Consider the following 12,116-nt stretch of genomic DNA (forward strand, 5'->3'; position numbering starts at 1 on the left):
GACATAGCTTCCACAATATACATTAAAAACTACTAAAAAGCTTAGAAATTTTAGAGAAACTTAAAAATACAGAAAAAAAACTTAGAAAAATTCAAAAAAAAATAGAAATGAATAAAAACTTAGAAAAACATAATAAGCTTAGGTAAATATATATATATATATATATATATGAGAGAGAGAGAGAGAGAGAGAGAGAGAGAGAGAGAAGGGGGGTGGTTAAAAAACTTAGAAATAATGGAAAATCAAAAATGCTTTGATAAACTTAAAAAAAAAAAAGATCAAATAAATAAGTAAATAGAATAACTTAATTAAAATGAATTAAAAAAAAATAATTAAACATACATCTTCAAAGATGAAGTATAATATATTGAACCAAAATCCTGCTTAGTGGAAATAGGAACGAGAAAATTGAGCAAAAAGGGAGAATCTAATTATATCATCAAATGCCTGCATAAATAAGGTTGAAATTACACCGTCAAAGAGTCAAAGTTTTCATGTAATAATATTGATGGGAAAAAAAAAAAAAAAAAATCAACAGAGTTAGGAGCTAAATGTATCAACCAATCAACCGACACTGGACAAATCAAGCAGCACCAGTTTTGTTTATTTGTCTACAGCACACCAGAAAATACAACACACAACAGAGTAGAGAGCGAGTGAGTGTGGAGCTCCAGATTCAGTGGCCATATATGTAGCTCTCCAACTGATCTACCTGCCATATGTTGATTCATTGGTTGAGAGGCAGAGAGTTTATTGCAGAATTCTTTTACCTCTATCCTTCTGGTTTAGATTGTTAGGTCCTTCTAAATTTTCTTGTTCAGGGTCAGAAATATAGATGACTGATTTGCTAGTTCCTGCTTGACCATCATGGCGTTGCTTCTTGTTTCTTTCATTATCAAATTTAGTATGAGATATTGGATCTTGATTGTCAATCAATGACGCCATGCAGTGGTTTAGTGTCTGCTTGAACTCTTCCTCATCATGCCGGTATAGAAGACGGAGACCACACCTCTGAGACCGCCAGCCTCCTCTTTCACTTGCGAATGAAGCCTCAATGAGATTGCAGTCCTTCAACTGATCTGAAAACCAGAGACGTGGTATATAGGACAGCCATATGAATTCTCCACTATCCAACTTCTTGAATTCTTCATTGGTTATTTCATGTTGATGCAGAGGATCCAAACCAGCTCTTTCAGTTTCCAAGTAACAAACAAGGTAGTGACCAAGAATTTCTAGATCAAAATTGCCAAAAAAGGTAGTTGGATGCTCAGGATCTGCAAAATATGAGCACAGAGCCAATCCTATCCAATTATCATCACTACACAGGTTTGAAGATAGTTGGATTGTCAACGAAGGGCCATTACTGTGGTGGTTGAACCAGTCTAGGATATCAGTAGGAGGGAAACATGAGCTATATGGAATGCCTCGATCAAAGTCCTGTCAAATGCAAATTATAGATTCTGATAAGTGACAGAGAGATAGAGAATGAAAGAGAGACCAACTAAACTAATAATTAAATAATTAATTTCATACCAGTCCACTTTTTCTTTGGTAAATGGGTTCTGTCAGATTTTCTTGTTGAGTGACCAAATAAGAATTGCCATCTTCTTCAAACGTTTCTGCCTTAACTGCGTCAGATAGGATTTCAGCTTCATTGGCCCCAAAGCCACAATGTGTAGCTATTTCCTCCAAATGGTGTAAAGAACAACCTACGTGAAAGTGAAACAAGCAATTACAGCTTTCACCTTCATCAGAAGCCATAGCTTTAAGGACGGGATCCAAATTGTCAAAGAATGAGGTAGTGCATTTGGCTATTGCTTCTGCAAACTCTTCCACATCTTGCTGGTATAGAAGACGTGCACCTATATCGTTTGTAACCACGCCCGGGAACTCACTAGTGGTTCTAATCTCCAAATAGTTTTGCTCAATTTTCAAATCTGTTAACACAGAACTAGGTATGTAGGTTAACCAAATGAATCCACGAAGATATAGCCAGGTGAGCTTGTCTTTAGTGATGCCAAACTGAGGGGGATGATAACAATGTTCTTCTGTGTCCAAATGGCATTGAAGTCCAAAAGAGATTTCAGAAGTCATGCGATCAATAATGGCAGTGGGATGCTCATGTACTGAAACAGCAGTACATACAGCAAGTCCCTTCCAATTCTCATCACCATTCAGATTTGGAGGTAATTCAATTTTCACGCTTCGCTTACTAATGTGACAATCAGATCCAAACCAGTCAAGAATTTCCTTCCTTGGGAAAATTAAGTTGTAGCTTGAGAAAGGATTAAAAGGCTTCACAAGAGATATGATATGTCCATCGAGAATGAGAGCAATGAAGATGTCAAACCCAAATAGTTGTTTAAGTAGATCTTCAAGTCCTCTTTTCCACTTTGTTAAATCATGTACATAAAATGCATTCTCTGCCATTATCTGTAAATTAATGAAACGTGGTCTTGAATCTTTCAAAGTGCTTTCCGGAATCACCTCATATGAAGACTCAGAACAACACCGTCCTACATTTTGCTTTAGGGAAACAGAAATCTTTTGCACGAGTTGAGTATTTGACAGAAGCTCTTGCAAGGATTTTTTCTCCCTGTTTCAGTCCACATAAACACATCATGTCAAAACTATGAGGGAATCAATTAATGAATTTATGAATGCAACATAATAGAAGTAATTGTAGGAAATTTACCTTTTAGCAGCATGTAAATCAAAAGGTAGTTCTACTTTCATTCTCAAGTGCTTACTGCATTCAACAGCACCAGAGGAATCTTCCACAGATCCACCACATTCTTGGTAACAAAAATGGTAACTACTTAACGTGTGGTCGGTTATCATTTCAAGGATATTTCCCAAATCTTTCTCATATAGTAGTCCAATCCCACACATTTCGACCTCCCAATCTGGTATGCTTGTCCTAAACAAAGCACTTACTAGCCGACATTGATTCAACTGGGGTATGAAATGCGCTAGTGGTGCATTAAACATTACAAGTTCATGTTCAATGGGGAGAGAATATATTATTGGCTCACCATCTCCATAGGCTTGCAAACGAATATAAAGGAAAGCAGGATCCAAATAATTACTATGAGAAACAGATGGACGCCAAGTAAGGTTAGCATATAGAAAAAAGCCTAGACATGGCTTCTCATTAAGTAGGTTCCTAGGAAGGTAACAAACTACAAAAGGAGCCACACTTTGATGGAAGAACCAGGTTGGAATTGTTTTCAGGGGAAATTGGAACACGAAACCATGGTTACATGCATTGCATCGCTGAAGAGTTCATAGAACAGTTTAAATATTTAGTGATCATGAGAGAAAGACACAGAGAGATTAGGCAATTAAGGCAGATATAGAAATATAATAGACAAAGAATGATTACCTCAACAAGCATTAGAACCAACCAATGGAGATCTTTTCTTGCTTTCCTAGTTGAATCAGATTCAGTACTTCTGCAGTCTTCTCTTTTGATTTGTTTATGTGGATTAGGCTGAATTTCCATGGCACCAGCAGAAGAACATGGTTCCACTTTGATTTCCTTGATCGGTTTTCCTTTGCCTTTCGATTTGAAGTAAAAATTTTCCATCATTATCTGAGTTAAGTTTCTACTAAACTCTAGCACATCTTCGTTGAATACTATATGCATCCCACACATATTTGCCTTTATATATGGCTTGTTTGTCGAAATTGAAGCCGCAACCTGAGTTGCTTCATTCAATTGTTCTTCGAAACTCATTCGTGGTATGTAGATGCAAACTCCATATGACCGAATACCTGAATTTCTGAGATGATCCATGCGAACAAACTCATTCCAAAGGCAACCTTTATCACTGCCAAAATGACATAGTGCCTTCTCCAAACTCTGATTTTTATGAAAGTTGCCATCTTCCTGGATTACAAAAACAACAAATAGGGCAAATCCTACCCAAGTCTTGTCACGATCTTCTAGTGGAAGTTGGATTCCTATGGAAGACCCATCAGTTTGATGACTGCACCACTTAGGAATTCTTGTACAAGTAAACCCCAATGTTAGTGGCTTTTCTCCATTAAAAATATTGTCCTGATCAATAAAAAGAAAAACAAAAATAATTTCAATCAATAATGATGCTCACAGAGAAGAACAGAAAAAAGATGTTCTCAGAGACCGACCCTGAGATTTTTGGAGTAGAGAATGTCCAAATGTTCTCCAAACATGCTAGAAACCTGGTTTGCTGGACAACCGACATCTGCAGCCTCTTCTCTATCATCACAATGTATGAAAGTGAATCCCCTATTAGAAGTCCATATTATCAGTTTATCATTAGAATTATTCAACATAGGACATCCTAGTGTGTATACGTGTTTTATACCTAACGGAAGTTTTGGCAATGATTTAAGCTTCCTACACTTATCCAAATGAAGCTCTCTAAGATTAGAAAGTTGAGAGATGCTTTCAGGTAAGCTCAAAAAATTGTTTTCACTCAAATCTAATTTCCTGAGCGAGGGTAAACTCATATCTTCAGGGATTGCTTCTCTTGTCAGATTGCATTTTCTTAGGCATAGTGATGTCAAAGAGATTAAACCAGAAGATAATGAATTTGGTAACTGGAAACTGCTGGATTCTTCCGTTGGCAATAAAAAGCACCCAAACAAAGATTTCCATGATCTATATGCCAAACCACTACATTCAGCAAAAGATAAGCTTCTAAGGTTCTTTAGAAGTATAATAGAGGAAGGTGCCTTTCTTATTGCTGTTCTGCTTGCATCTAGTTCTTCCAATTGTTCCATGCTCCCTATACTTTCTGGAAGTTGGTCAAGTTGTGAGCAGCCTGATATTTCTAAAGCTTTCAGAGATGTCAAATTACAGATAACATCTGGAAGTTTCAAGAGCTTCGTGCAGTCTGTTAGATCCAACAACATAAGGCCAGTTAAATGCTTGATCGATTCTGGCAACTCCTTTATAGCAGTCCCATCCAAATAAAGTTCAAGCAAATGATTCATCTCTTCCACGACCTCAGGAAACTTCCCAAGGTTTTTGCATCCTGAAAGTATAAAAGTTTTGAGAGATTTCAAGTTGATGTATTGAGAAAGATTCTTGAGAGATTCACAGCCTTTCAAATTTAATAAAACCAGTCGCTTCAGCTGTCCGATTGATGAGTCAACTACTGATAATCCCTTGCAACCTTCAAGAATCAGCATTTCAAGATTTGGGATCTTACTGAAGTCAAGGGCTTGTTTCAAGTGCTCACAATTACTTAGATTGATCGATATTAACCATTTCAAATCATGCTGTGTAGAAGGAAAAAAAAAAAAAAAGATAAATAAATTGTGTGTTGAGATTAAAAGAGACACTAATATTAACCTTAATTGTACTAACTTAGTTAAAGAAACATGAACAGTATACAAACTTACTGTAGTTTTCCATAGTCGTTCGATTCGGCTGCTAGACATGTTGAGTTCAACGAGGTTATTTGGATGAAAATTTGGTGGCATAGATGCTAGAGGATATCTATGCCATTCCAAAAGTCGCAACTCATTGGAAAGATATTCAACACGTTTAGTATATTGCACATTTCGAAACTTCAGCAATTTTAGTTTTTTCATATTGAAGATTGAGTCAAATTCCAAGCGTAGCACTTCAGTTCCAGGCAAACTAAGAAATATGCCACGGACAACTTCTGTTCCCTATAAAAACAAACGACGTTTTTTTTTTCTAAATAACAAACATTCACATACTGTGTTCTATATGTATTTTTTTCTTTAAACAATGATAAAAATAAGAAACATTCACATACTGTGTTCTATATGTATTATAAGATATGGATGATGTAATAAATGTTGGTATAAAAACTTATGTAAAGACAATGTCAAAAATATTGCTCACCGTATTAGTCACAAGTACATTGCCCGCATCTTCATGAGACCATATCCTGCTGCGTTTACCTGGCTCCTCGGGGGATTCTTGACGGACAATATCCTGACCCAGTTGCTGTAATAAATCATGCATCCATAATCTATCCCCTGCCATGTATATTAGAGATTTCTCAATAAGCACTTTTATGTCAATCGTAGGATGAAGTCCACAACCTTCTAGTATCTTTTTTACACGATATGCATTCCATCCTTTGAAGAAACATGCCACATCCAGAAATATTTTCTTCTTATCACCATCCAATCCATCATAACTTACTTGCAGTACACGAAAAACTTTAAGAATTGTTTCTTCAGGATTTCCCTTTATTAGTTTTTTCAATGTCTCTGACCATTCATCCATCTTCCTCCCATATAAGAATGAACCCAAAACTTTAATGGCAAATGGATTACCATCAGCATATTTGACAAAAGTTTTGGACAAATCTACAAAACCATCTAAAGGGTCGCATTTCTTGAAGGCTTTCCGAGAAAAGAGATGAAGAGCTTCATCTTCGTTTAGTTCATCAACCTCATATATGTTATTCTCTCCATAGGTCTTCAACAAGTCTTTATTTCTAGTTGTCACAATGACTCTACTTCCCGGACCTAACCATTCATGTTGTTCTTCTGCATTTCCTACTAAATCTTCTATTTGTTCCAATTCATCAACATCATCTAAAATGATAAGCACCCTTCTAGAGCATAGTCTGTTCCTCAACACATTTTTTCCCATTCCAACATTCTGTATTTTACCTTCATCGTCCAACATGAACTTGTACAGACAATTTTGCAAATGGACTATACCATGTTTTTTAAATTCCTCTCTTACGTTACGTATGAAACCACAAGCTTCAAATTCGTCAGAAATTTTCTTTTTAACTTCTTCAGCTAAAGTGGTTTTCCCAATCCCTCCCATACCCCATATCCCTACCGTGCAAACATCTTTCAATTGGCTAATTTCCTCCAATCGCTTAATTTTCAATAGCAAATACATTTTCTCTAAGCGATAAGCCATTCCAACAAGGTCATTATTACTAACTGAGACTGTATTCAATTTTTTTAAAACCACTCTAACAATTTCTGCAATAACCTCTGTTTCATGCCTGGATAAAAAGAGAAATTAATGATTTTAAATTGGGCAAATAAATTAAACCTTTTGCACTTATTACATAATTATAGAAAAATAAACTCCATCAAATTCTTTCAAAGAAAATATATATCGAACACATGCCATGAATCAAATAACAAAAAAATTAACCTTTCAAGATCCAGATATCCCTATCACTAATACCCATTATGTTAAATTTTACTTGCATGTAGATTTTCAATTTGTAGGAGAAGGAAAATGAAATTGATTACCTTCCTTCCTTTTCTTTGATATGCCATCCGGATACACCAGCACCTTCAGTCAAAGCCTCCCTCCACTTTTTCACCTTCTTGATTTCTTCTTCGGAAACTGCTTCTGCTTCATGCTTTGCAAAGGCCTTTCCAAATTCACCTTTCTGTTTTCTCACATCAGTTGGATCCACATGATAGAAAACTGGAAGGACAATCAAACCCAGGTTCTTCTTGCATTCAACAATCTTTGCAAGCTCGATCAAACACCAAGTCGAAGTGGCATAGTCCTTGGAAAAAATTACGATTGCAAATCTTGATTCTTCGATTGCTTTCAAAAGTTCAGGTGCTACATCTTTTCCCCTTTCAAGTTTCTTATCATCCCTGAAGCTATAAATTCCTTTGTCATCATTCAAAGCCTTGTACAAATGGTCTGTGAAACTTCTGCGAGTGTCTTCACCTCTGAAGCTGAGGAACGCTTCATACCGCTTCCGCGATGAAGATGAACTGCTTGAAGATGTTTTGGTAGCCATGGAATTGCTTCAGGAACTTACTCCTCTCTCAACAACAATGCGTAACTGATATGTATCTGAAAGTGTGGAAAAACCTTAATTCATATATTTATATTCCAATGTCATTAATCTACTACTTTATTTAACAGATGTGAAAGAGTTAGTAAAATTTTAAATATATTATACGCGTAGAGGAAATTGTTTAGAACCAGTCCACGCTACGACTACTCACTGAGTCATGAAGCTGGTATTTTTATTTTTTTATATCCAAATCGTCAAACTTTGTGAATATAAAAACCTCTGTGATTACATCCACAGCATTCTTTTATTCTTTTTGGTGGATACTTTGTCAGATATCGATGACTCTCAAATGTGAACACAATGAAGGAATGCATCATGTATCCAGAAAAATACATTATTTAGGCCTGGATAATAATATTAATAAATATAATTTACAATTAAAAGCAAAAGTAATTATTTCCCCACTACTTGTCAGTATAATAATATACATATATCAAAGCACTGTTTTGCATGCCATGCGACTGCCATTGACACCCAATTATGTATAATTCATGAAATATATATGCCCTGAATTATAAATAATTAGAAGCTGAAGTTGAGCAAAAGTCCACTAGAAAATTACTGTTTTTATATATACATGCATGTATTAAAAAGGGAATTTTTTTTTTTTTTTTTTGATGCATGAAAAGGGGGAATTTGGAACTTTCAAACTTTGCAAATGGAGCTCGGATTAACAAACAAAAAAAAAAAAAAAAATTGATAAAGCTGATAGAAATATAATTGATGAGTAAATATTGTACAATTGTAAACGGACTTCTTGGTCTTATTTAATTGAAACTGTTTATTTTCATTCGGCCAGTCTTTATTTTCATTCGGCCAGTCTTTCTTTTTTCCCTTTATTATTTTTATTTTATTTTTTTAGGTCGTCTTCCTTTCGGCGCATTCAAACAGAGTGCTCTGCGTAGGGAAACTTAAAAAATACAGAAAAACTTAGAAAAATTTAAAAATAAAAATAAACTTAGAAAAACTTAATAACGTTAGGTAAACTTAGGAGGAAAAAGACAAAAAAACAAAGCAAAACAAAAAGTTAAAAAACTTAGAAAAAAAAAATTAAAAATGCTTAGAAAAACTTAGAATATTTAAAAAAAAAATTAGAAAACTTAAAAACTTAAAACAAAAAAAGAAGATAAAAATATATAAGTAAATAAAATAACATAGTCATTGTTGCTAACTGAGACTGTATTCAATTTTTTTAAAACCACTTTAACAATTTCTGCAATAACCTCTGTCTCATGCCTGGATAAAACAGAAATGATAGATTTTAAATTGCCCAAATAAATCAAACCCTTTACACTTATTGCATAATTATAGACAAATAAACCATCAAATTCTTTCAAAGAAAACAAATATTGGATACATGCCATGAATCAAATATTAAAAAAATAATAATGATAACATTTTAAGATCCAAGATCCCTATTATTACGCCCACTATGTTAAATTTTACTTTCATGTACGTTTTCAATTAATAGAATAAGAGAAAAAATGCAAATAATTACCTTCCTTCCTTTTCTTTATTATGCCATCCGGATATTCTTGCATCTTCAGTCAAAGCCTCCCTCCACTTGTTCACCTTCCTGATATCTTCTTCGGAAACTGCTTCTTCTTCATGCTTAGCGAAGGCATTTCCAAATTCACCTTTTTGGTTTCTTACATCAGTTGGTTCCACATGATAGAAAACTGGAAGAACAGTTAAACCCAGATTTTTCTTGCATTCAACAATCTTTGCAAGCTCGATCAAACACCATGTTGAAGAAGCATAGTCCTTGGAAAAAACTAGGATTGCAAATCTTGATTCTTCAATCGCTTTCAAAAGCTCAGGTGCTACATCTTTTCCCCTTTCAAGTTTCTTGTCATCCCTGAAGGTATAAATTCCTTTGTCATCATTCAAAGCCTCGTATAAATGGTCTGTGAAACTTTTCCTAGCGTCTTCACCTCTGAAACTGAGGAACAGATGAAGGTGTTTCGGTAGCTATGAAATGGAATCTCTCAGGAAGTGGAACTTAGATCTGAGAGTGGAAAAAAAACCACATGGTTCATATTATCAAAAGCAAGCCATTCTACTATGTCTGAGAAACTTTGAAAGAGTTGGTGAAATTTTAAATCTCTTGTTATACGCGTTAGTGGGATTAATCTAATAAGTCAACAACTACCCATGGATCCAATTTGCCATTAATATGCGAATATAAAAAGTTAGGAACCTTGTGATTACATCCACCATCATTCTGTTTAATTTTTTATTCGTGGAAAGTTTGTCAGATCATCAACTCTAAAATGGGTATACAATGAAAGACGTGCATCATGCATTAAAGAAAAGACTTTATTTTATTTTACTTTTTTCAGATTGAAAAAGACATTGATTGATGAGTAATATATTTGCAGAATTGTAAATCGACTTCTTGGTCTTGTTTTGGTGAAATTGTTTATTTTCTTTAGGCCAGTCTTTCTTTTTGGGTCTTCTTCCTTTCGGCACATTCAAACGGAGTACTCTGTCACTGTGTGCAGGGGACCATATTGAACGAGGAGTACTCTGTAATTGTTTTACTTCCATACTACGCAAGTTCTGGATTTTTTTCCTGATTTTCAATCAGTTTGTTACTGTTTCCAGCCCAGCAATTTTTTTTTTAACTGAGTTGTGGTTTGGTATACTTGCCTTCAAAAGAAGTAAATATTATTTTGAACGTTTGTAATAATGCAATGATCAGAGATCAAAGAAATGTTGATCTGTTTTACTAAAATTTTTCGTTCAAAGTTTTACAGACTGAATTATTCTGGCATCTCATCAGCATATCTTCAAAAAGAGTAAAAAGTTAATTTACGTGAGCTTCCAAGTACAGTTTATGTTTTCATAACTTTATGTCTTCTTTAACAGGTGCTCACTACCAATTACCAAAAAGCAAAAAAGTTAAGTGAATTGATGTAAAAGTCAAACGCAGGTTTGATTCCAGTAATATGCAATAGTTAAAGATCAAATTGGCTAGTGATAATCTGTGTGACTTGACTTCTAGCTCAAGGCTTTGCACACTGAATTATATTAGTCAACTTATTATTTCCAGGCACAATATTCATACAGCACACAACTCTATATTTTCAAAGACGAAGTAAACATGTGTGAGTATGTTGTCTATATATGTTTTTACATATTAAGTGCATTGTCAAGTGAAGCTTAAATTGTTGCTCAGGGCAAGGCAACGACAATATCTAAGCATGAGTCAAACTTTTAACAACTTGATATATTTATATATCCTTTCACAGGGGCAACTACCAAAAACAGTCCATGTAAGTAAAGAACTCAAATGCAGGTTAGTTCAGCCAGAATTAATCACGAGGATCACTAACTGTTTGACTGTATGTAATGTATGGAGCAATATACTGCTAAATAATAAGAGAAATGGAGCAAAACCAGAAAGCGTGCCTAGCTATATAAACATAATGCCAAATTACACCATGAAATAGTCATAGTTTTCATCTCAGCACGATGATGAGAAAGAATTAAACAGACTAAGGAGTAAAAGAAATCAAGTAAATGGAAAAGCTTAATTTTATTGATTTAGAATCAGATATATATACATATCAGCTGCAACTACATTGGTACATCAGATAAGGTATATTTAAATTCAAAACTATTTAAATTCAACTTATAACTAAATGTTCACCTAGATACAAGGAAGAGATATGTACAAATAACCATCTAACATATAGGTGTCAACTAATCAAGCGGCACTACACTTCACAAATTAAGCAGCACTAGTTTTGTTTATTTGTCTTCAACAATGAGATTCAGTGGCCATATAGCTCTCAAACATTTAGAAGCAAGAGTCCTTAAAACAATCATCTGCCAGCCATATGGTGATTCAGGAGAGAACCAGAGAGGTATTCACTAGAAGTATCAGCTAAATCTTGAGTAAACTTTGGCACATCTTTGTGAAATATTATATGCAGCCCACAGATTTGCAACTCCACATCCGGTCTGCTTGTTGAAAATGAAGCTATGATATGACTTGCTTTGTCCAATTGATTTGCAAACCTTGTCCTTGACACATAGACACAAAGTCCGTGAGACCCAATCCTGAAGCCACTGAAGCTTTCTATCTTATGGGGATTTTCTAGACAGCCTTCATCAGTGTAAAAATGACAAAAAGTATCATACCGACCATCGTCAAAGGTTTCTGTTTTCTTGATTAGGACAACAACAAACAGAGCAAATCCAATCCACATTTGGCTGCAATGTTTGTCAGCTAGTCTGATTCTTAAAGAAGAACCTTTATTCCAATGGCTGCACCAGTCTGGAATT

The 12,116-nt window shown here is 34.8% G+C and overlaps 1 protein-coding gene across 1 annotated transcript; it reads right to left on the reverse strand.

Moving 5' to 3' along the window:
* Positions 1-426: 426 nt before the first annotated feature.
* On the reverse strand, positions 427-9,460 carry LOC107417595 (disease resistance protein RUN1). Its single transcript, XM_016026202.4, has 9 exons — positions 9,322-9,460; positions 7,255-7,819; positions 5,867-6,998; positions 5,395-5,667; positions 4,153-5,271; positions 3,386-4,063; positions 2,696-3,276; positions 1,534-2,596; positions 427-1,437 (listed from the first exon to the last, which is right to left on the reverse strand). The coding sequence occupies exons 2-9, from the start codon at positions 7,761-7,763 to the stop codon at positions 751-753; spliced, it is 6,042 nt and encodes a 2,013-aa protein (XP_015881688.2). The 5' UTR covers positions 7,764-7,819; positions 9,322-9,460; the 3' UTR covers positions 427-750.
* Between the last annotated feature and the right edge of the window lie 2,656 nt (positions 9,461-12,116).

The sequence above is a fragment of the Ziziphus jujuba genome, chromosome 12, assembly GCF_031755915.1.
Source record: "Ziziphus jujuba cultivar Dongzao chromosome 12, ASM3175591v1".
Classification (NCBI taxonomy): Eukaryota; Viridiplantae; Streptophyta; class Magnoliopsida; order Rosales; family Rhamnaceae; genus Ziziphus; species Ziziphus jujuba.

Excerpts from the sequence above, each read along its gene's own strand:
- LOC107417595 (XM_016026202.4), bottom strand. The coding sequence starts at position 7,763 with ATGGCTACCAAAACATCTTCAAGCAGTTCATCTTCATCGCGGAAGCGG. Across the intron at positions 5,668-5,866 it reads ATGTACTTGTGACTAATACG|GGAACAGAAGTTGTCCGTGG; the intron begins GTGAGCAATATT and ends TTGTTTTTATAG. Across the intron at positions 4,064-4,152 it reads TCTACTCCAAAAATCTCAGG|GACAATATTTTTAATGGAGA; the intron begins GTCGGTCTCTGA and ends TTTATTGATCAG.